The 24280-nt window shown below is 44.7% G+C and overlaps 2 protein-coding genes across 7 annotated transcripts in view; one reads left to right on the top strand and one right to left on the bottom strand.

The window, feature by feature from the left end:
- The window catches only part of AXDND1 (axonemal dynein light chain domain containing 1), a 44749-nt gene extending 33155 nt beyond the window's left edge, over nt 1–11594 (top strand). For 2 of the 5 annotated variants that reach the window (XM_019501803.1, XM_019501805.1), the window contains 9 exons: nt 1085–1178; nt 3307–3512; nt 4469–4565; nt 5447–5557; nt 7064–7216; nt 7385–7525; nt 9529–9620; nt 10524–10663; nt 11485–11594. In XM_019501803.1, the coding sequence (XP_019357348.1) occupies nt 1085–1178; nt 3307–3512; nt 4469–4565; nt 5447–5557; nt 7064–7216; nt 7385–7525; nt 9529–9620; nt 10524–10663; nt 11485–11573 (1123 nt within the window). In that variant the 3' untranslated portion in view covers nt 11574–11594. Of the gene's footprint in view, nt 1–1084; nt 1179–3306; nt 3513–4468; nt 4566–5446; nt 5558–7063; nt 7217–7384; nt 7526–9528; nt 9621–10523; nt 10664–11484 lie in introns of those variants that run through there. The other 3 variants (XM_019501804.1, XM_019501806.1, XM_019501807.1) reach the window with 3 other exon arrangements.
- Nucleotides 11595–15635: 4041 nt separating this feature from the next.
- NPHS2 (NPHS2, podocin) overlaps nt 15636–24280 on the bottom strand; it is a 14083-nt gene continuing 5438 nt past the window's right edge. The window contains exons 3-8 of one of the 2 annotated variants that reach the window (XM_019501801.1): nt 23125–23197; nt 21697–21779; nt 20039–20242; nt 18831–18886; nt 18040–18118; nt 15636–17146 (exon numbers count right to left, since the gene is read on the bottom strand). In XM_019501801.1, the coding sequence (XP_019357346.1) occupies nt 16874–17146; nt 18040–18118; nt 18831–18886; nt 20039–20242; nt 21697–21779; nt 23125–23197 (768 nt within the window). In that variant the 3' untranslated portion in view covers nt 15636–16873. The remainder of the gene's footprint in view (nt 17147–18039; nt 18119–18830; nt 18887–20038; nt 20243–21696; nt 21780–23124; nt 23198–24280) is intronic. The other variant, XM_019501802.1, reaches the window with a different exon arrangement.

The raw sequence follows: 24280 nt of genomic DNA, 5'->3' as shown, positions 1-24280 counted from the left end.
TGGAAAGGACCTGGGAGTTACAGTAGACAATAAGATGGCTATGAGTCAGCAGTGTGCCCTTTTTTCCAAGAAGGCTAGCAGCATACTGGGCTGCATTAGTAGGAGCATTTGCCGGCAAATCAAGGGAAGTAATTGCGCTGGTGAAGCCACATCTGGAGTACTGTGTCCAGTTTTGGGCCCCCCGTTATAGAAAGGATGTGGACAAGTTGGGCAGTGAAAATGGTTCATGGGCTGGGGCATGTGACTTCTGGGGAGAGGCTGAGGGAACTGGGTTTATTTAGTCTGCAGAGGAGAAGACTAAGGGGGGATTTGATAGCAGCCTTTAGCTACCTCAAGGGTAGGTCCACAAAAGATGGAGCTAGACTGTTCTCAGTGGTGACAGATGACAGAACAAGGAGCAATGGTCTCAAGTTGCAGCAAAGGAGGTTTAGATTGTATATTAGGAAAAAACTTTTCTCACTAGGAGGATAGTGAAGCACTGGAACAGGTTACCTAGAGAGGTGGTTGAATCTTCATCCTTGGAGGTTTTTAAGGCCTGGCTCAGCAAACCCCTGGCAGGAATGATCTAGTTGGGGCTGGTCCTGCTTTGAGCAGGGGGTTGGACTAGACCTCCTGAAGTCCCTTCCAACTGTAATTTTCTGTGATTTTATTTTCCCCTGTCTCTGGCTGCTGAGTAGAACTAGTCTGAGGCCAGGGATGGTTACTTTTGTGAAAAGTTCTTTTACCTTGTTTGTATGTGTTAAGTTGTAGGCTGTAGGTAGCTGCTTATTTTATAAATGTAAAAGAAAAAAAGATTTATTTACAATAAGAGGCATGTAGCCAGATTCCTTCTAATGTTGCAGTTCCATTGACTCAGTAAAATTACTGGAGGAATGAATTAACTGCAGAATACATACAAAATATAACAGGCCATTTAGTAGTCATCAAAAAAAGCTACTGCATTTGCAAAATTGCCTCAGCCTTTGTGGAAAATATTGCAGAGTAAATGCAGATTTTAGGTTGGTAAGCTAGACTGATTCTTGTGATAAGAGAACTTTAGATCTGGTGCTATATGGATCACTTTTGGTTTGGGTTTGTTTTTCAGGGTGGCACCAGCAGATGTATTTAAGATGATTCAACAATGGATCTTGTCTGTGACTAATGAAACTGAGAAGAACAATGTGTACCTTACTCAGGAAGTATGTATATGCCTGAAGTGGTTAGGGTTGAGAGCATTTGCTCACTCTCTCATTTTATTTCTTTATGTTGAGATGGTGTCCATAAGGAATCCCCTGTCTGCTTTGATCCTCCTCACTCCCTTCAAAGCTCAGGACTATAGCTTCCATCTCTCTGACAAGGGAAGGCTAAGTGGTGTTCTTTGAGAGGTGCTGCTTATTTAGTTGGAAGGATTTTTATAGCGTCATGAACCAGAGCTGTAGGCAGTATCATTAGACCTGGGGAATTTTGCCAAATTTTACTTATTTTATCTATGTGTTTTACAAAAAGCTTTTGAAGATCTGTGACATCATCAGACTATTTCAGAATACACTTGGTGATATTACTGTAATCAGCTTTTTAGTAAATTAATATCTATTTCATGTAGCTTTAGAAAAAAAATGGCATTAAACCAATTCTTTATATGAGATCCCCCATGTTCTCAAGAACTCAAGATCTTCCCACCCCATTCCTCTCTGCCTAGAAGTTTTCTACTGACTTAGACTGATTCTCACTGTCTCTTCCCATAATCCCAAATGGAAGACCACAGATAAATCATGTACTTTAGGTAAAGTTATTTGCATATTTTAAACTTATAGCATTTCTTTTGTAGGGTGTTCTTTCAAATAAATCCAACTGTGCTGAGAAAGGCAGATGGCTCATGTTTCTACTTAAAATGGCAAGTGGGGTTAATAATTGAAATGTCAACATTGCTGACTTTCAGAGGAGCTGCTGGGGGCCTCATTCCAGGATCTTAGCACCTGACCCTGGATGTCTGAGGAAGACTGTTTTCAACTTGTATTTCTCTTTGTTGTTCTCTTTGTTCAGGCTGATGAAAAGCAGAAACAGAATTAGTAGATGTGCAGAGAAAGTACAAGCCCTACTTTATGAGCTATTACAGCAGTAAAGCATGGTGAAGTGTGCATTTGTCAGCAGTTGGAGGGCCAAGGCATACATTTAAATTATTCAAGAAGTGAACCAGCAGCCTCCCACTTCCCTTGCTGCAGTGGCCTATTGCTGTAGTACAGGGTCCAGCAATGTTTTACAAGCCACAGGCTGGAACAACCTGGCTTTTGTCCAACATGAGCCAGGTGGCAGCGGAGCTTTCCTGATGCCCGTACTGGAGCCAGGCACCAGGATGCTGTCTCCCTGCCACTACCCCTTCTCCCCATCCCCAGCTTCCTGGCTGCAGCATCGGTGCAAGTTCAAGCCAGTGGAGAGCTGTGCCAGAACCAGGTATATGCAGACTACCTCTTTGCTGCTGCTTCTCCCCACTCTGGTCCCAGCCCCTGGCTGCAATGCAGGCACAGCTGGAAGCTGCATGGCCCCAGTACAACTCCCTCACTTACTTTCAGCTGGCTCCTGGCTGTCTGGCCCTGGCATGGGCCTAGGCAAATCTCTCCAGTGCCACAGGCTAGATCCAGTGGCTCTGTGGGATAGATTGGGCCCATGGGCCTCATGTTGCCAATCCTTGTTCTAGCAGATCCTATTTGAATTAATTTTGCAAGACATCATATCCGTGTAATTTTGCAATACATTCTATCCCTGTGAAAAAAGTTCTTAATGAAAATAAAGTTAAAGGGTGTGAAAACCTTGACTTCCATCTCACTGGAATGCTTTTTAAAAGAGGTTTCAGATCACAGGCCCCTTTGCTAGTTATCCCTTGTCATCTGGCTTCTCAAAAATAGTTTTGCTATTATCATCTCAGACAGCTGTCTGGGGCTATTCAGTTACTGGTTCATCCTAGAATCCTATTGGGCAGATGCTGTTTCAGTGTCATACAGGATTCTGGGACATACCTGCTTCTTGGAAATGTAAGACTGTGGTGTGGCTGGCAGAGAAGCAGCTCAGTGGTCTCAGAGGAAGGAACTAAGACCAGGATAGGAAAAGATGGTAACATGGAAAGGAGAGAGGAAAAAGAGAAGTTTAACTGTAAATATTTCTGCCTCAGAGGGACAATTTACTAGTGAAGTGTGTGCGTCAGTCTTCACCCACACAGTGACAGTGCCACTGAGGTTGGAATTGTGGGCAGGATAAATGCTCGCCATTCCAGCACCATTCCTGCTGCAGGTTTATTCATGCTTTAACCTTTCAGTGCGATGGTTTTTGCAGGTGGTTGAACTCCACAAAGCTCTGATCATGTGGATGGTGAATCTGCTGAGATTGATGGTACCTGACTGCTTGTCCAGTGAGTGTCCCCTAAGTGAAGATGCTGAAGCTGCTGAGAGAGATCTCAAAGTGTTTAGTACTTGTAAGCTAGAAGAAGAAGCTATAAACCTGGTTGCCAAGTTTAGCAGATTCTCCAGTTACATAATTAGGTATTTTAACAGTCTATACACATCACAAGCCTAATAGGGTTTTCTCTAATAGGAATGATCCAGAGTATGGCACAGGAGTGTCTCCTGCAGGAGGTGTGATCTAATCAAAAGTGGGTAAGGCCATGGGCAGATGTTAGATTTGTAGAGCTACGTACGCTTTTGTAGCACTACAAAAAGAGGGTGTACAGATGTACATTCTGCCTGTAGTGCTACAAAAATGGCACAAGCGCTACAGGTGGTCTCACACAGTATCCCACCGTGCTCTGCCATCCCCCACTTCCCCCCTCCCCCTCTCTGAGGTTGAAGTGGGGAGAGCAGCTGGTTCCATGATGGCTGCTAGGAAGCAGAGCTGCATTTTGCAGTTTTTGACCCAGTGAACTGCAGGGTCCATCTCCCAGTGATTGGGCTCACTGACATGCTCCCCTGGGAGAGCAGAGGAGCAACCCTTTATCACCCCCTGGCTAGAGAGTACATCTTTGTAGTGACTGTAGCACTTCAGCTGGGACCTACTGAAAGTGCAGACATCCCTTGAAGTGCTATATTTTTGTAGCACTACCAAGTGTTGTGGCCTGTGTAGCACTACAAATGTGAAACAATTCAAACAAAAGAGTCAGTAATAAAATTAGAGAGATCGACTGAGTAAACTAAATATATGTTTTTTTCTCAGTAGTTTGCTGTTGTAGTAGCTCTCCTGAAATATAGAGGAAAATTAAGCAGTCACCGGGCCCATCACCTTTTTTTTTTAAAGATGTTAGAGTTCTAACAAATAGTACTTGGTAAACATGCTAGATGGAACAAAACCCAAAAAGAATGGTCTCCTTTATTTTTAGATGTTGCTACTTTAAAAGCCATGGTATCTAATGACAGTATGCCTTATTGCTAGAGAATCCCAACTGATTAAGGAAAGGTGTTTGAGGCCGTTGCTGAAGGGTAGCTTATCTTTTGTGTTTCCTCAGCTGCTGCAAGGGGACAGTAGATGCAATAGTTCAGAAGAAACAGTCTGAATTGAGTTTAGAAGCTGATTATGAGCGACTGCAGTTGGAAAAGATCAAGGTAATCAGGGCTTCCTGGCTGCCCAGAATACAATCCAGACCCAGTTCAGAATTGGCTGTATCTCCTTCTGTAAGAGCCAGACAAAGAAGGGGCAAAGAACTAATGTATACAAGAAATTTGGGAAGGAGTTTCAACAGACAAGAGGAGAATATTCATACTTCACAAGTATAAACCATAAGCCACCAAATGTTTATTGCAGGAATAAATTAATTCCTTTTGGTCAGTAACTAATTAAAATACGATCAGATCAGTTGTACAATGCAGACTCTGCCCTCCAGAGGAAGAATCCAGCGCTCCAGAATTGTCCACAAGTATTCTTCTATCCGCACAGCATCCTCTGCTTTTGGATTTTCCAATCATCAGTTTCCTGCTTACCCTGCAGACACAGAGCACATTATTTTAAATGTCTGAGTCATATTTAACTTTACATCATTCCTTGCACTGTTACACCAAAGATTAGCACATCCATTCTCTTTTCACTGCATCTCATCCAAGTAGTTACAGCAGTAGACTGAAAGGATTGCTCCTCCTCCATGCTTATTGGTTTGTGCTAGCATTGTGCATGAAAAACAAAGCTTGGGGTGTACATGATATCTCCCCTCTTCTTGGCAGAGCAATATCTTGCCAGTAACTGTTGAGCCTAACTAAACTGCAGCTTGTTGAATAAATCATATGGAATAAAGAATTAGCAAGTGAAAGGTTCCATGTTCAAAGGCTTAGGAAAAGTATATGTTCCTTTTCCTTTATAGCATGAAGCTAGATGGGGTCCAGGTAAATATCCAAGATGGACAGAAGGATGGAATTACTCAGTCAGAAGAAGAAATAAGATATAAATCCTTTTGTCCCATATACTATCTGTCTTTTCTGTTATCTTTTTCCAGACTGAATGTTTTGACTGGGTTAATGCATGTGGGCTCCTTCTTTCTGAAGTCAAAGGCTCTCCAGTCTCCTTACTGAGTTTAGAAGAGCAGACCAATCTGTTTGGGCCACAGGTACTTAGAAGCTTACATTGTACCTTAGTTAGTAAATGTTATTTGGATAGAGAACAACCCGAAAGTTTTGCCCTAATGAAGAAACTACATTCCTGTTTCTAGAAAGATTTAATATTGCGAGCCTTCTGCACCCAACAGTCCAGGTGGAATTAATAGAAGCAGTAACTGTTTGTTACACCTATGATACTTCCTATGGGGGCAGATCATCTGCTGGTAAAAATTGTCGTAGCTTCAGTGGCGATACAGCTATTTATACCAGCTGAAGATCTGTTTTATGTTGCCTTGTATTTCTATTTCTCCCACTATAGTGGAATTTTGGTTTTGGATCAAAAAGTACTTTATACTGTTACCAGAACCGCTAGCCTAATTACCACACTTTCTTGCAGACTATATGCCCCAGAATATAATATACACCTTGTTTTTGAAAGACAGATTGAGGGGAAATAAAACCCGTTTCCTTACAGTAAGTAATGGAGTAGTAGCAGTTAGGAAGCCAAGCCTGCTCCTTGTTCTTTTCCCTGTGAATTACTGCAGATTTTACTTTCAGTTTCACCAGGTAAGTGGCAGAACCTGCTCTTACTGTATTTCTCACATGTAATGTGCACTCCAATTTCCAGCAGCTGGTTTTGGGGAAAAGGTGTGTTTTATATAAGAAAATGTTACTTAAGTAGATCATATGGGTGTCACCTACATGTGAACATTTGATTTACATCTTTTAGACTGGAGGTCTAAAGCAGTGGTGCTCAACTTTCTGGCCCCGTGGGCCAGGTGAGTGGTGCAGGGCCTGTCCGTAAGATGGATTGCAGCTGGGGTTGAGCCCTACATCATTTTGGCTGAGCCCTGTGAGCCCAGATAGGGCCCAATCCAGGTGCACAGGGACCTATGTCATCTTGACCCAGCCCCATGTGCCTGATCTAGCAAAGGGGCCATGATATCCAGCCCGTAGAATCCCCATGGATCTGGAAACTTAGCAGCATGAGAGCAGCAATTAATACTGCCAGTTTCCTCCACTGTCAAATTTTCAGACACGTGTGGAGCCCTGCAGGCTGGATGACACAGCTCTGTGTGCAGAATCTGGGCTGCAGGCTGGGAATTGAGCAACACCCAGAGTCTATGTAGGACTAAATTCACATGTGGGGGAAATCAGTCCAAATAGTCTTATTTCAATGGAGTTTCATTTGTTTACATCAGATCTGAATTTTGTCCACATGACGTCAAGACTGTTACGTGATTCCTTAGTTTATGTTGAGTAGATTCTGAATGTGATTTTGTAATATCCATAAGAATCAGGTAAGGATTTAGATGAGACAAAATTCATTTAACTTGTGATTTCAAATAGATTTATTCCCATAGATAGCTGGCTAATAAGTGAGCCAAGCTTCCACTTATTTCATGTTTGAACATTTTGAGTGAGGCATGATAAGAGATTGGTTGACCTGTTCTGGCGTTTGCCTGTATTACAAAATCCCAAATGAGCATTGACCAATAGCTTGCATTACTTAACAGGAATTCCAGCCACAGACACACCAGGTGAACTATGTGGATTCTTCTTTACCTGATGGAAAATCTGAGCCTTCTCGTGAACCTAGGAAAGACAAAACTGAACCTGCTGATACTGATACGAAACCTGTGATAGGGAAAGAAATGTTGGAAGCACAGGTGACAATCTCTTTTGTGTGAGTGTGCATAGTAGTGATGGCTGGAGTGTGAGGTGCTGTTTCCCAAGGGAGCCTTTCTTTGCTTCTTGCCTTCTGAGCCATTTGAAATCCAAACCCAAGTGCTATTGGGCCAGGCACTAGTACACTGTCTATCCACCTTTCCTTGCAGCCCCAACAGCCTGCACCAGATGCCAGCAGTGATGGCCCAACTGTAAGTGGTGAGATGACTGAGGACACAATCAGGTATATAGGACATGATTCTAACATCCATTTGAAATCTCTGAAGTCAGAAGCAGTGTCAGTCACTGGGGTAAGAATCTCCATGTTGTACATGATTTTCTTATTTTTGCTTGCAGAAACTTCCTGATTTGGAACATATGACAAGCGTAGTTGATTCATAGTTATCTAACTCCAAAGCAGTTGACTTTGCTTAAATATTTCACAGTAATTATAAACTTTTTTGTGAGCTCAAGCACTTATTAATACAGACCAATATTAATTTTATAATTAATACAATTTTAAACTTACTAACCAGCAAGTTGGCTCCAGATATTCAGTTGGTAACCAACACAAGGCCCCAGATATTCAGATAGTATAAACTGGTGCAGTTCTGTTGACTTATACTAGCTGAGGATCTGACAAACAAATTGCATTTTACTTTCTATCGTTATAGTATCATAGATGAACTTTTTAGTCACTGGATTCTCTCACTTGATTCCACATAGAGCATATGCACAACACATTATAATTTATTGCTCCAATTTTTAAAATGGCCTGCAACTAATTTTTATGTGTCACTGCTTCTCAAAGCAGACTCAAACAGCTGGAGAAGCCTGCCCAAAATCATTCTTTCTGGAATGCTTCACTTGTATACAAGCCTTTTTTTGACAGCAAAAGGAAGAATATAGCTAAAAATCACCCCTCTGATCCATCCCTCTCATGAGCACCCTTATGAATGAAGGTTCCACCTTGAACTCTTAGCAATATCACTCAAGAACTTCCACTTCCATCCATGCTAATTCCATTCTGGCATTGATGACTTGAGAGATGGCTAGAAAGGAGCACCATGCCAGAACTGGGCTTGTATAAAGGCCTCTCTACTCAGTTGAGACAGAAGTCTCATATATCTAACTCATTTTAGACTCAGCAAGAGAGGTAGCGAGTGGCCTGAGAAGGGTCCTTCTGGTGTCCTGGTACTGACTAGTAAAGTGCCATTAGTGATAGTCTGTAAACCTGTGGATTGCATCTCTCCCAGTACCGAGCTCTTGGTACTTTGGACATTGGATGTACACCAACACAAGAGCTAACCTTGGAAATTTGTTCCTCGACATTCAGTACACTGATGCATAGCTTGTCTGTACCTATGTACGGTACCAAGTAATTTATCTGTGGGGTCAGTGTTTGAGTCTTCCATTTGAAATACTGAAGATACTTTTATTAGTTTTTGAATCATTGATGTGCAGGAAAAAAGAGATTTCTCTGGTACTGATTTTTTCCTCCTTCTCATGTAGTAGGAGCCCAACAGAGCCAGGGCACTCCGGACAAGGGAGTCCTTCCCTTGGACGAGGTGTACTCCTTTTCTTCATCCCATGGGGGACATGACAAGAACTCCTCTTCTACATACCCTCCTTCCCCTCCTTGGGGAACATAATGGGTGTCAGGAAGAGACTATGGTGAAGGATCTACAAGGGACAGTAGTAAATGTCCTAGTGCCCAATAGAGAATATTTCCTGGGGCCCCTTGTGTTTCCTAACCCAGTATCTGTCCCAGACTTGACCCTTCTGCATGCCTTGAGGATGCAGCTGTATTCATGCAAGCCTGCGTTGTTGTCCCCTTCCAACCTTAGATTCATTTCCCAAAGAGGCAGTGCAGATCGCCAGTGCCAGTTCAACTTCTGTCCCACATGAAATATCTTGGATTCTGAGGAGGAACATTTCACCACCAGAAGTGAACAGTGCCTATACCATAACATGGTGGTCTATTCTTAGGAACAAGTAACCCATGGAACCCACTTAGGTCTGATTCAAGAAAGCACTTAAGCCCATGCCTAACACTGAGCACATGAGAGAATCCATTTGAAATCAGTGCAACTGCTCATGCACTTAAAGAGATTTCTATGCTTACACAATTTAATGCACTGGTACCTTGATGCAGCAGCCCTTCTTTCTTGGTTGCTTTCTCAGGATGCAGCTAAGCAGTATTGGCCCACCAGCACCAGGCTTGAACTAGCACACACTGCAGATGACATGCAACCTTGCCTTTCTTCCCCCTCATCATGCTCATGTACAGAAGATATTTCCTTTTCTCAAACAGAGAGAGATGACTGCCAGCAAGTCAACAACTGCCTGTTCCCAAAAGGAATTTGAGACTCTTGCTTTCTTGGAACATCTGCAAGCACAGCTTCTGTGAGTGTTGAGCTCCCTAGTGAAGGGAACAAGAGAACCAAGAGTATTGGAGATTTATTCTAGACCGGGGTGTCAAACTTGTCTGTGCCCTTGGCTGGATCCAGACTGGGGCTCCTCCTACACTAGATCTAGACCTGTTGGAAGCAGTGGGACAAACAGCGGTAACAGTGTGAGTGGTAGTGGTAGGAGGACGGGGTGGTGGCATGGGAGTTAACACAGCTTTTGCTCACCCCCCTACTGCTGTCACATGTGCCTATCAGGGCTCCATGCCTGGATTTCAGTGGGACACCCTGTCTTATAGTTATCACTCAGTCCCTCTGTGGGCCAAGTGAAATGGATTCACAAGCTAGATCTGACCCATGGACTGTGTGTTTGACCCTCCTGTTCCGACAAAGATGATTATCTTGATCTCCAGTAATGTTTAAAAAAAAAATTATGCAAAGTTATGCCTTTGACCCAACTGGCTCCATTCTGTTCTCAGTCTTGTTTTTGTCTTGGGCCAGATCCTCAGCTGATGCAAGCAATTGTAGCTCCATAGCTCCAATGGAACTATACTGAATTATATTGGCTGAGGAGATGACTCATTTAACTCTGCTGACTTGTATGGAACTGCTCCATATTTATCGTTAGGCAACCAAGATCAGTATCTGACACTGTCCCCCCACCTCCCTTTCCATTAGCATAAAAATATTAAAAAATAAATTTAATCTGAATTTTAATGTGATATAGTCCTGAATTCTCCATTTGATTTAGTTCTTAATGCTACAACTTTACACTGTGAATTTATTTTCATAGCACCCATGAGTTCTTCTGAAAACCTTTATTTTCTAAGCTGTACTGGAGATGTGGCCAACACTTTGTTAGGTTATAGATTTCAGTGTTGTCCTGGCTGTTGGATTTCAGAAATACAGAGACCCGTGCTCAGATGGCAGAGGAGAAATCAGAAAAATTGGAGGAGCAGCTGGAGGAAGCTCTGGGGAGAATCCAGGAGTTGGAGAAAGAGCTGGAAAAATCACACAGAGCCCAGGAAGCAGCATCAAAACGTGAGAGTTCATTTTCCAACCCTTTTTCTAGTTCTTCGCAACCTCAAAGGGCCACAACCTGCATTTGGAAGAGCTGCTGTAAGAGATGAGACCAATGATCTATCTCATCTGGTATTCTGTCACTTGCTTTACAGGCAGATACAAGAAATCCTGAAGTAAGCATTAGGGCACGGGTAGGCAATGTTTTTTTGTCCAGAGTGCCAAAAAAACCACAATGTCTACTTTGGAAGGTGCTGGAGTGCCAACATGCCGGAGCCCAGAGCAGCTGTTTGCAGCTTCCCTACTGCAGCTGGCCTGTGAAACCCAGTCTGCTTGCAGCAGGGCTTGCAGCCTCCCAGCCAGCCACCTGCTGGGAGCAGCCTGGGCTCCGTAGCTGGCAGCAGCTGCTTAGAGCCCTGGCTGGCAGTGGTATGCCAAGCAAAATGGCCTTGCATGCCATGCTAGGCACACGTGCCGGGGGTTGCTGACCCCTGCATTAGGGGATGAAATGCCCTCAGGGAAAGCTATTCCCTCCTGCTTATTTGCAAATGAGGAACTAAGGTACAAAGACTGACACCCATGGTCACATGGGAGGTCTGTGGTGGACCATGTGGTATGTGAGTCACAAGCTAGTGTCCTAAACCTTGGCCCACTCTTCTGTATAACTGTACATTTTTTATACTATATGTATATTCTTGATCCTGTTTTGAACCCTCCCAAACTCTTGGCCTTGCTTTTGGCCTTGCCACAATGAGTTTTTGATTATCAAAGATAAAAAGACCCAGGAATGCAGTATTCTGTGTTTATTTTTAATGTGTTTATATATTATTTTTAAATTTCAGAAATCCACTTCCAAGGAGAAACCAGTCCAACTTCTCATACACAGTCTTGCACTGCCCGGTCCAGGAAAGCCAGCAAACACAAAAAATAAATAGTAGTAATGCCTAAGGAAGTTCTTTGGGTTCTCGTTTGTAGCAAACTTTGATTCAATACCAGTGCCTTCTTCAGTATACACTTTCATCCCTTGTTTTACTGGTATAACAGAGGGGGTGCAACTTCTTCAAATATGCCCTCGCAAGGAGAGCCATTGCAAAAGCCTAGAAACAATCTTCCCCCAAATTTATGAATGATTAGACAAGTACATTTTGGGTGGTTTGGTGTCTGTGCACATTCATGACTCAGACAGAGGGCTTGAACATACCTTGTGGACAAAGTTTGCAAGACATAGCAACATCTCTCTTAATAGAGCCTGTAACAGATCAGATAACAGAAGGCTGGCTGTATTACCCCAGCTCTTAAGAATTTGGCACACTGAGTAGATCTCTGCATCCTCCTTCAATGCTCAGCCAGCGAGCAGAAATCTGAGGACAAGGCTTCTTTCAGGATTGGAGACTGAGGGTAGCTCTGAAACCAATTCCATCTCAGAATTGCACATGAGCCCTTAGTATTTTAAGGTAGGCGTCCAGTTACAGATTGTGGTTAGAGAAAGGCAAACATTCTGCCCTGTGTTACCTGATAAACAGATAAGGCAGCAGACAGCATTTCTTGTGAGAGCCATCCTTGTCATGGCTGTTATCCTTTTAAATAATGTGCATGACTTTTGCTACACTAGAATTTTTATTAATGGGGGGACCTGGAGAGGTGCATCTGTGCCAGTTTGACTGGGAGATTGCTGACAGCAGTCCATGGGACTGGATGCACAGAAGGATTAGAGATGATACTCAGAAGTGACAAAGGAAGAGTCTTGTCTAATTGTGAGGCTCCCAAAAGCATGCATGCATGCACCCCCACCCCCACTCCTTCATTGGGACCAGAGCCTACTTGTTGTTTTCCTCCTTGTGAATCCAGTGCAAAAACTGTTTTTACTGTAGCTTCTGGGAAAAAGTTGTATGCCATATACAAGAAAATTTGGTATACAGAAATGTTAAATGTACTTCTGCTCCAATGAGAGGATAACATGTCTTGATATCATCTTAATCAGTAGAGAACATTATGACTTGCCTTTTTCAAGTTACTGATTCTGAAGATCTTGTTTCAAGTCTCCTGTGTTTTGGTCTTATCCTTAGTAACGTTTTATTCATTGTGTGAAGCCTTGAGAAACATTTTCAAGGTCTAAAAGTAGAAACTAAACCATGCCAGGGTTTAGTTTCCTGGCCTAGGAGGAAACATCATTGTTTACTTTATGTAACCTGGGAAGTGACAGTTTTACATTGGGAAGTTTCCCTTAATTTAAATTTGAGAATGTGTTGCAACCCATGCATTGAGAATTTTCCCTCCATTGCAGATATTTTTGTTTGTTTGTTTTGATCTTTAAGGTATTTTGTACAATCTTCCCCCCCCCCAATTCCACTGACGGCAAGTTTTCTCCAACATTGCCACTTTTTACCAACTTCCTATGCAACATGCAAGCTACAGTAGCTAAAGAAATCTAGTTTAAGAGCACAGGTTTCACAGCCATGCATGCTGCAAACCAGAAAATATTCCATTCTGTTTCCACAACAGATATTGCCCAGCAAGTGTATTCTTGACCCTTAGGAAAGCTATATTCTTCAATTGTGTGATCTGGATGTCTCCCTCTGGTAAAATAAAATGCCAGAAAAGCATGATTTCCTTTAACATTAAAGCATTGCCCATGAGGGGTTGCAGGCACAGAAAGTCTAGCTGAGGGATGAGATAACAAAAGAAACAACTTTTGATGGGTTTGAGTGAATTCAAGGCAGCAGGGCCTGATGAACTTCACTCCAGGGTACTGAAGGATTAGACAGAGGTGATCTCAGAGCCCTTGGCAATAATTTTTATGAAGTCATAGGAGATGGGCAAGGTACCAGAGGACTGGAAAAGGGCCAACATAGTGCCTTTTTTTAGCGGGGGGGGGGGTGGCACCTAGGGAAATGCAGACTAGTTAGCTTCAATATCCAGAAAGATACTGAAGCAATATCATAAGAAAATCCATTTGCAAGCATCTGGAGGAGAAAAGGCTCATCGCAAGCAGCTAGTATGGATTTACTAAGAACAAATTATCCCAGACAAACTTGATCTCCTTCTTTGACAAATAACTAATTGGATGGATGTAGGGAATGCAGTGGGCATAGAGTATGTGGACTTCAGCAAGCCTTTTGACAAAGTCCCATATGACCTTATAAATTGGAGAAATGTGAGCTAGACAAAACTACTGTAAGGTGGATAGATAACTGGCTCAGTAGCTGCAAGCAGAGGGTAATTATAAATGGATACATGTCAGAATGGCAGGAGGTTTTGAGTTAGGTTTCACAGTGGTGTGAACTGGGCCCAGTGCAATTCAACATGTTTATTATTTGGATACTGGAACTGAGAGCTTAAACACATGAGCAGCTGATGTGAAACTGAGAAGGATTGCAAACATGGAGGACAGGATTGCCATTCAGAAGCAGCTAATAGACTGGAAGCCAGACCAGAGCAAACAGGATGAAGTTTAATGATGGCAAATGCAAGGTGCTACACCTTGGGAGGAATAATCAAAATCTACAGGTACAAAATGTGTGACACCACCCTGGATGGCAGCACTGGGAATCTTGGTTCGTTGCAGCCTCAGTATGGGTCTGCAGTGTGATGTAGCTGTACAAAAGGATAACACAGTGTTGAGATGCATTGATTGGGTGACATGGGAGGTGATAGTGCGTCCTCACTCGGCACTGGTTAGGCTTCTAGAGTATTGTGTGCAGTTTTGGGCTTCCCATTTTAAAAAGAACATGGAGAAGTAAGGGTCCATAGGCAGGTGACAAAAATGATAAGGGGCTTGGAAGGCATTTGGTATGAGGAGAAGTTGAAGGAAACGGACATGTTCAGCTTGTGGAAAAGGCACTTAAGAGTGGATGTGATAGCTGTCTTCAGATATCTGAAGAAGATGGGGGGGGAAAAATCTTTTCTTTGGCTGCAGACAGCAGGATACAGACCAGTGGCTTGAAGTTGCTGTAAAGTAAGCTTGTACTGGATATCAGGAAACACATCTTTACTGTTAGAAAAATGAGGCAGTGGAATAGATTGCCTAGAGAGGCTGTGGTATCTCCATCACTGGAGGTGTCCAAGGAGAGGTCAGATAAGCATTAGTCAGGGATGATCTAGGAGTAGCAGTGCCTATATTATGGATGTTTGACAGCTTCTGGGCTTTGCTGGTTGCCACATGGGGCTGGGAAGGGATTTTTTTTTTCCCCCTCTCCTGCTGCTATGTCAAGGTGGTTTTTTTGTTTGTTTGGGGTTTTTTTTTTTACCTTCTTCAGAACCATTTGATGTTAGCTATAGCTAAGGCTGGGGATTTTGGCTGGTGTGCCAGTGTTCCTGCTGGGGCTTAAATGTGGAGGTTTCTGGCTTAGAGAGACTTGCCTCTCTGCTCAAGGTCACCACAATTGGAATTTTGCTCCATGGTCGGATGGGTACACCTGGTAGTGGTTTTTGCCTTCCTTCGCAGCAGGGGGCATAGGCCTCTTCCTGGAATCTCTTGAGTGTATTTTAACAACCTTTGCAGCAGCAGGATGTTGGCCACTATGGTCCCCCTACTTTATTATTGGCAGGTTAGGGTGTTGTCCTGTGGCTGTATCTGGGTTGACTGTGTAGTTTTGCTAATAAGTTAAATGATGAATTTGTATAGGATGTTTTGGATAGGAATGATCCTGCCTTGAGCAGGGGGTTCAACTAGATGTCTGGAGGTCCCTTTGAGTTCTCTTTTTTTATGATTCTATGATTTTCACCCCACCCTGCAGCCCAGGCCCTGCCCTTCCTCAGCTCCTTCCTTTGTCCCCACTTTGCCTGTTTTGCTCTTCTTTTATCCTGTCCTGTAGCTCTCCAATCCACATTTGCCCCTATTGCTCCTTCATTTCTTCCTTTTCCTTACCCCTGCATCCCCATCACTCCTTTTCTTTCTCTGGACTGCACACCTCCAGTACATCATCTTTTCACCATACCCCAACCCGGCTCCTTTCTCTACCCTACTCTAATTATTCATCCCCTTTGGCCTTTCCTAACTTCTTTGCCACACTTTTCTTTCTCTGACCCTCTGCATCCTCTGATTTGTTCCATTCACACACAAGACTGAGAAGCTAAAAGTCTCCAAGGCCAGCCTGTGTCTGTGTGTGTTGTGGGGAGGGTCAGGAAACTGAGCTGTCTCCAGCCTGTCATCAAGGACACAGGTCTGTTGGGTCCTTTAGGTAACTCCCACTGGGACAGCAGTACAGCTTGGCTGGGATATGACAGCTTGGTTCCAGGCTGGGAGCCCCCGTCTATAGCCATGCTCTACATCCATCCCTGAACCAGGAGGAGTACCGGCATGTCCTTATGTGCTTCTCACACAAGCCTTTGGCAACTGATCAAGTAGATGTGCCCTGAGCTAATTAACACAAACAGCAAGTTCCCAAATGTTTATTTCCATGACACTATTCATTTGCTGTCCCTGGACCAACTATGTTCCATATTTTGACACATCATCCTAGAACACAACAAATGGAGTCTGGACTTGGTGGGGCTGGGAAGGGCCAGGAGATGCCTATGAACTTCCCACAATTCTTGCTCCAGCTCCACTTCCCAATTCAGTCATACTTGCACTGAACAGCTCTCACTGCCAGTTCAAAAAGCTGCCCCACAGACAATGAGTGATACAGCAAGAAACTCCCCAGAGCTGGATGAGGGTATGGAACTTTGTGAAAACCAAATGTCCTGCTGGATGTATTGTACAGGGTGTCAGTTTATGCTTCTGCTTATCCCAGGCACCTGGCTTTTGCAGGGAAAAGTATTCCCCATGGATCTTACCACAAAGGTTGGGAAATGAACATTAGATATTTGGGGCCTTTCAAAATAAACACCAGTTTCTCTTTCCACCCAACATCCATGGAAGGATAGACCTGTCCCTAGGGGTCAGGCTTGTGTGGGCATAAAATATCATTCTCTCACTGTTCACTGTGGCTTGGTGATAGAAGAAATAAAATGGGAAAGTTCAGAGGCAACAGTCCCTACCATACCTGCTCTTGCAGCTCCAGCCCCAGCCCCTGCACACTTAAGATCTGGAATACTTTTCCAAGCAAACTTAAGTCCTCTTCTGTCTAACATACTTTGTATTACAAGCCCTTGTGTGCTTTCTGTCCCAGCGCTACCACAGTTTATACCGACATGGAGGCAGGCAGTTCATTGCTCTTGTGAGTGACTGTGTAACATGGCTACAGGTGCAGCAGCCCCACTTGAGCTCCAGCTTTTTCCAGGAAGGCTCTACAGCATGGGGGAGTCCTTCTTGTCCTCCTGAGGCTCTGGGTGGTTTGCAGTGTTATCAGAAAGGCTGGCTGTGCATCTGTGGCTGGCTGCAGACCCAAGATTCATCAGGTCAAAGGGCAAAGGCAGAACGACAGTGGATGGTCTCTCTGTAGTTAGGGCTTGCAACGTGTGGAGGTAGCGGAGCTGAGCTGCAGCTGGGGTGCTGGACAGGATTTCAGCTGCCATCCTCAGGGATTCAGAGGCAGCCTTTTCTCCCTCAGCAGCTATCACCTACAGCACAGGGAATGAAAGGGGCTTTTATTAGCAGTCGCTAGGCTAGCCCCAGGGGGATGGTGGTAGCTGGGAGGATGCTGTCTGATAGCGTTTCTTAAGGAGTCTTAGGGCTTGTCTATGCTGTCTCTGTGCCAAGCCTGGGAACATCGCCAAGAAGTATGTCTCACCCACTCCTGCTCCACACAGCAGAAACCAGGTGCAAAGTGACCACCTCAGAGCTTCTCAACAGTCTGTACCTGGGAGAGCCTAAGAGTAGGGTTGGAATGCACTCTTGTCTCCTCTAAGGTGGCTACATTGCCTCATTTCTGGCAGAAGAAGTGTGTAAAGCAGGAATGAGTAGTATTCAGTCTTCTTGGTGGGGGTCCTGAGCTCAGCATGGAGGCAGTGCAGACGCACCTTTAATGGAAGCAGTTGAGGAGCACTTCTGGGCTTCTCCATGGTGAGAGCTCTTGTAATGTTCCTTACAGCACCTTCTGCAGAAGGATGGTGGAAAGGGGGGGTCACTGGCTCTTCTAGGGCCAGAGTTCAATCTCCTCTCCACAGTGACCATGACTGGGACTGCAACAGGATAGTTGCCCCACCTGTAACTAAATTCCTTCTATGCTGTTCTTTAAATTAGAATTTCCCATCCTGTGGGTTAGATCCCGCTAAGGGGAGGTTGGAGAAGGTTTCACAAGTGGGCGGGGTTTACAGGAGAACCAAAGGATGGAACAGCCAATTCTCAGCTTGGGAGAGGGGCTCTTCCTGTGGTATATCCAGTCTGCCTGAGGCAGGCTCTGTGCCTGGAACATGGCTTCCTGTGCCATTGTCACTCAAGCAGCAGTGAGGGTTGTTTTGGGAAAGACTGAATATTATACTGCATGAAAACAGGAAGCACTCTGTTGTCTTACCCGTACTTTGGCATGTCTCTGAGCCTCTGCTTCTGCTGCCAAGGACTGCTGGAGTTCAGCTGGCAGCCGCACATGATTGCTGTAGGGGGAAGATAGAAGTTACCTGGGCCCTGGTATTCTGCACCTCTACTTAGTGGCAGGAGCTTGGATGCACGAAGATGGTGGGGTTTGCAGTGGCTCATTAGAAGGTATCAAGCTGCAGCTATGTTCTCATCTGAGCTGAGGCAGTTTGCTAATATCCCTTGCAATTTAGATTTGTAGCCTTCTCAGCCCATCTCTTATACAGCTGGGCCCAGTTTAACCAGCACTGAAATCACTGGGAGCTTTACCAGTGACTGCTTAACAGTTGGATTAGGAAGGCTCTTTGTCTGCCAGAGAATATTTTTCTACTTTGAACATCGGATGGGAAATGTGAATAGTAAATAAGAGGGCCAGATCTTCAGCTAGTGCCAACCAATGTCCCTGTGATGACATTGGTGGTGCTGTGCTGATTTGCTCCAGCTGTGGATCTAGTTCCAAATGCCATAACTGCAAAGCACAGGGTTTGTGCAAGTTTGAAGCTCTGTATGTAATATTTTCCTCTGAAAGCTGGATGCAGCTGTAGAGTACTGTAGAAAAATCATGTGGGCTAGCAGTGGGGTCTGGCTGCTGCAGGGGATACACTTAGATCTTCAGGTGCAAAGCTGTAAGAAGAGCAGAAGTTAGCAGTCAAGAGACAGTGAAATTTGCAAAGGGGCAACAGCAAATTTCTTTACCCTGCTGTGTCTCTGCTTCATATGTGTCCTACCTACATTTCTGTTCTCTCCAACTTGATCCCCCAGCGACATGTGACTGCATCCAAAGCTACCTGTAAAGATGAAGACTGACTGAGTATAGGCAGCATAGAGCTTACAGACAACTCAGACAGGTGATATGGTCCCATGTGATGTACTGTCTGGAGAAGTGCTGAATGCATGCATCTGGTACAAAAGTATTCACAGCTACTTGTTCATATTGCAGCAAGGCATGTGCAATAATACAGCTAGCTTCTGTGAAGGAAGGGGCACTTAAAGAGATCCCTTTAGAGGACAAGGCAGAAGGATAAATGACAAAGTTCTTCCCCTAATTATTATGTCCTATTTTGTGCTCAGGAGGACTTGCTTCTAGAGAACTTGTACGTCCTCAACAGAGAAGACAAGGGAACCAACTCTGAAGTCAGTGGTGTGGCACCCATATACAATAGATCTGAATCTGTCTCCAGCTGTTTCACTTTAGTCTACATGGCTCATCTTGTCTTCTATTCATTGCTCCCCAATGCCCTTCTCAGAAGCTCGTTTTCCACCAACTTCATTCCATTGATTTCTCACTTGCCCTCTGAGACCAATGCCTGAGAGTGATTCCATTTTTTGCCAAATCACTCTTGAGTTCCTTGGAAAACAGGACTTGGTATTATCCATTGCCATTCATTGAACACAACATGTGATCCTGCCAACAAGTCCACTGGGTGGATCACTGTGGGCTGCTTAAGGTGCATCCCTACAAGCAGGAACGTGAGTGTCCCCAGGGACAAGCAGCAGCAGCAACTGTGCTGCTACTACTTGTCCACAAGAAATGCCCATGCATGTGTGCTCTGGCATGCAGCATGTTGTCCCAGGTGGTGATCCAGCAGCAGGGAGCCTGGCTGGCGGCCAGAGCATGGCTCCAGTCAGCCAGGTTCCTGTTTCAGGCAGCACATGCTGCCACCATGTACGCCACCCTGCCTTTTTTTGGTGTGGGGTTTTTTTGGACACTGCCTATATTCAGTCAAATTAGCAGTGCAGGGAACACCTGCATGTGCAGTGTGTGGGTCGTGTGGCACAGCAGATGGGTTTGCAGTGCTGCATACTGCAAGTGGATGCTTGTCTGGGTGACCCTTAGAGGCCTCTCTACCAAGCCCTGATTAGCCATGGGTTGAAAGAAAGCTGTGGTACCCTATCCCAATGCTGTGGCCCTGCCCACCTCCATGTGGAAATACCTTTACCTTTATTTCCTGACCAATGCTCTTCTTCTCCAGGAGGAGTTCAGTGAAAGACCGATGTGCCAGCAAGCGCTTCATGGTTGTCTGTACCAGCAGCCGGACAGTACTGGAGATGTTGACCAGAGTGGTTAGGAGGAGAGAAGCATTCTCCATGCGGTAGAAACAGATGGCATCTATTTCCAATGTAACCATATCTTTGGTCACCACCTAGACAGAAAAGATTTTGGGAAATGGGGTGAGTTCTGATGGCTTTAATTGCACAGAAGGGTTAGGGACACCTGGGAAAGTGAAAAATGGCTTTGTGGTTAAAGCAGTAGGCTATGGGCCAGAAGATGCTTACACTTATCACAGATTTATATCACGGCTCTGCCTCTGGTCATTGCAACCTTGTGCAGAATCCTTAATCTCTGCATTTTAACTGTGCCCGTTTTACAGATGAGAACTGATGTCATTCTGCCATCCTTTGTCCGTCTGCCAAATGCCATTTCTGGCTCTGCCACTGACCTGTGTAATATTTTTCTTCTCTATGCCTCTTTTCCCCCTCCTATGCTTTGTCAGCCTAGTTTGCTTTGATTATAAGCAGGCTGGGGCAGGGCCTGTCTCCTGTTGTGTGTGCAGAGGGCCCAAAACAATGCTGTTAATCATTATTTACAGTTGCCTTTAGTATGTCCTGGGGAGGTCACTGCTTCAAGGAGCTTAGTCTTGGGTTCTTAGTGGGTGTATTTACTTATATCACTATGGCAATGTTGTTACTGCACTGTGATTTAGTACTTCCCATTGGAGGTCTGAGATGATCTTGTGATGCAAAGAGTAATAGACACCAATGATGCAGCAGCACAGAGAAGGGAAGTCAAAAACAGAAAATAAAATACAGGTCTTATGAAGGGGGTAGCTCCCTACAGGCTTGTGTATACCTGGACCACTGAAATGGCAGATGCTCAGTCCTTTGCCCTTCCAAGAGTAAAGTGGACTTAATTCACCTCTGTGAGGATCCTTCCAAAGAGATGCAAAATAATTGTATTGTTGCCCACTCTGCAGGGGTATCAAAGACCCTGGCATACATCTGGTGGGAATGGGGACCATGCTCTTCAGCTAGAGCCACCGCTGCCTCCCTTCCTCCTATCTGCTATGCAGCGGGGTAGTATAGCTCATGTTAGGCAGCCTTCCAGAATAATGAGGCCCTAAAGGTACTGTTTTTAACCTCTTGTTTTGGAGTTTTTAGGGTGCTTTTTGGTCACATTTTCATGCTTTACCATGCAATTGGGAAGGCAAAGAACTTAGTCTTCATAAAAAAGAGCAAGGTTCTTGTACATTCTCATGACTTCAGGAGCAGAGACTTCCAAAGAGGACACCAAATATAATGAGATTTATGATAAAATCACAAGAGCCAGCAACACTGAGCCGTATGCTAGTACCAATAAATTGGTGTCCTTCACCTTAGGATCAAAGGCAGTATCTAAGCATGAGTTCCTTCTATTGCATGAGGGCAGAATGACCAAGTCTAGCTACTAGCTACAATTAATTTTGGTTTTAAGCCCTTCTCTCGGGTAGCAGTAGTGTTTTCTGTCACCTTTTTCATTGGAGGGACAATCAGATTGGACTAGTTGTAAGGATAAGTAATGATAATGAAGCAAGGGAACATGTGGTGCAGGAGTTCTTACCTCATGGAAGGGGATCTCTAAGGTTCTGAGGCGAAGGTCTACCTTGTGGTATGTATCCAGACAGGGAAGGAAGAAGAAGAGGCCTGTGTGAGGAAGAGACAGGGCAGGAGACAGTGACTATGGATGCCACAGAAGAATTCTACTTCTTGATTCTGAGAGCAGCAAGTATGGGGCCATGCCAGACAGAACCGAAGGAAGGAACTTGTGTATGTACTTGCTGGAGATACAGCCTCTCCAACATTAGGATGCCTATCCAGATGTGTGTGAGAAGAATAAATTCTTCCTGACAGATGGAGCTGCAACATCATAACCAGAAAGATTCTCCTGGACATCCAGTGTAATGGATTCTGTTACTCCCTGCCCCATTTCAGTCTCCCCTTCTCTCAATGCATTGCACTCACGTTTCACAGATGAACACGTCCTTGGACTGAGATGGGCCTGAGCTGCATCATATAGTTCAGGATTCAGTCCTGAGCATTCTTGGAGAAATGGGATGTTTGGAGAGGGTCCTGACTGAAAGCTCTGCCTGGAGTCATAAAAGTGGGGGCATCCAAAAATAGTGTCTGTACCCTGGGTTCCCTGTTCAAGGTTACTTAGGCTTGCATAGAATGTGCATAGATGGGACAGGCTGAAGGAGCAGAGAGAGACAACGGTGCATGGGACAGAATGGTTATTGGGCCTATTTAGACCCTGCAGATGAGAAGAAGAGGGAAACAACCCCAACCCAGTGGGTGGGAAGAGGCTATTTTTCCACTGTTAATGGGTTTCAGAACTGGTGAAGGGTGTGAAGAGATCAAAAGAGAAAAAATTAATTGCCACGAGTCCTAAGCCCACAGCTTCAGTAAGGTTTGGAGGCCTTCAGGTTTAAGGGAGTCCCCTACGAGCTGCCCTCACCAGGGGAAGGAGCCAAAAAGAGACATTAAAGCCAGGCCTTCCCCTGCCTGCACAGAGAGATGAGTGAGGTAAGGGAGCAGCTAGCAGGGGGCACTGTCAAGTAAGCTATGGGTTTCCTGAGTCTCCCACCCACATGTCTGACTCAGTACCCTCTATCCCATGTGAACTCCCTGAAGAACCAGTTGTGGAGAGAGCTGCCTGTCAAGGATAGAAACAAAGAGCAATGCCCACTTTGCTAGCCACTAGCAGATACTGTGAGAGAGGGGAGAGTGCCAAAGCCCTCAGGGTTGGAGAGGTAGGAGATGGATAAGGTCACTGGGGAGAGGGAAAGAATGACCCCAGCTCAGATCTATTGGGATAAGATCATGGTGGACCTCTGTCTGCGGAAAAGGGAGGTGGAAAAGAACACATCAGAGTTGTGTGAAATGGGTGTGAGGATTACTTCTGAACAGCAGGGACAGTGGGTGACAGATCTGGGATTGAGTCCAACCCATTTTGAGGCTGCTGAAAGTGAGGGTTGAATAAACTGCTTACCGGGCCCTCTGGCTCTTCCAGGAAGGAGACGTCCAAATCGGAACACAATGGCTCTCTCGTACTCCTGCACAACCTGCAGTGGGAGACACAGAGGCTGGAATTGGAAAGGGGGGGGCAAGAGAGAGCAGGGTTGTTGAGAAGGAAACAACGGTTTTGGGGGAAAAAACCATCCAAGGCAAATCCTATGAAGACTAGACTCTTAGCTGGTGTAAACTGGTGAATTCAGGTCACCTATTTACCACAGCTGAAAATCTGACTCAAAGATTTTATAGCTAACTAAGGACTATACTCCCATTTGTGTGACAGAATGGCTGGACTTGAGAAGAAATACTGTCCTTTGTGATTCTAACTGGCGGCAGATTATACCAACCTATTATAAATATTGCAGAACATTTTCCAAGATAAGACCAAATTGCTTCAACGCTGAAAGTTGAGCTCCTTCATGCTGGGTGTCTGCCTCCTTTGAAGGTTTCTTGGACAGATTTCAGCAAAAACAGTGAAGCTGTTTCTGAAAGTGAGGCTAAGGAAAACTGCATTGATTGGCACATGATACATTCTTCTGAGCCTTTTTTTATAGTTTCAGGTCTGTAACGCTTTGTAGCAGACTTTAAAGTTTACAAGGGGTGGCCTGTGTGTCATAGGCCACTAACGGACATTATACTTAAGATGTGATTAACAGGTTAATTAGATCTTAAGTAATTACTTAGCCACACATTCATTCAACTGATACAGTGAGGAATCAGTCACAAAATTATTACACAAAATATGTGTAATAGCTTTGTGGCTGATTCCTATTGTGCCTTTAATTGAATGAGTAGCCCATGCTCACAGCCTCTCAAGCACACCTTGCATGATTCCCATATGCTCCAGAGGCTGATGGGTGCTCCCAGCTGGAGGAGCTCATGAAGCCCTCTGCTCTGATGGGCTTCCCTGGCTGGGAATGCCCACCAGCTGATTCCTCATGCTCCCCTGGCTGGGAGCTCCAATCAAGTTTTCCTAGACTTCAGGAAGGCTTTTGATACTGTCTCTTACCCCATTCTCATTAGGAAGCTGGGGGACTGTGACGTAGACACCCATACAGTCCAATGGGTCGCCAACTGGTTAGAGAGTCGCACCCAGAGGGTGGTAGTGGATGGGTCCTTCTCGACCTGGAAGG

This window comes from Gavialis gangeticus, unplaced genomic scaffold (genome assembly GCF_001723915.1).
Source record: "Gavialis gangeticus isolate Ggan-Ray unplaced genomic scaffold, GavGan_comp1, whole genome shotgun sequence".
In the NCBI taxonomy this organism is placed as follows: domain Eukaryota; kingdom Metazoa; phylum Chordata; order Crocodylia; family Gavialidae; genus Gavialis; species Gavialis gangeticus.
Note: the sequence above shows the minus strand (reverse complement) of the source record. Positions and strands in the feature narration are given on the sequence as shown.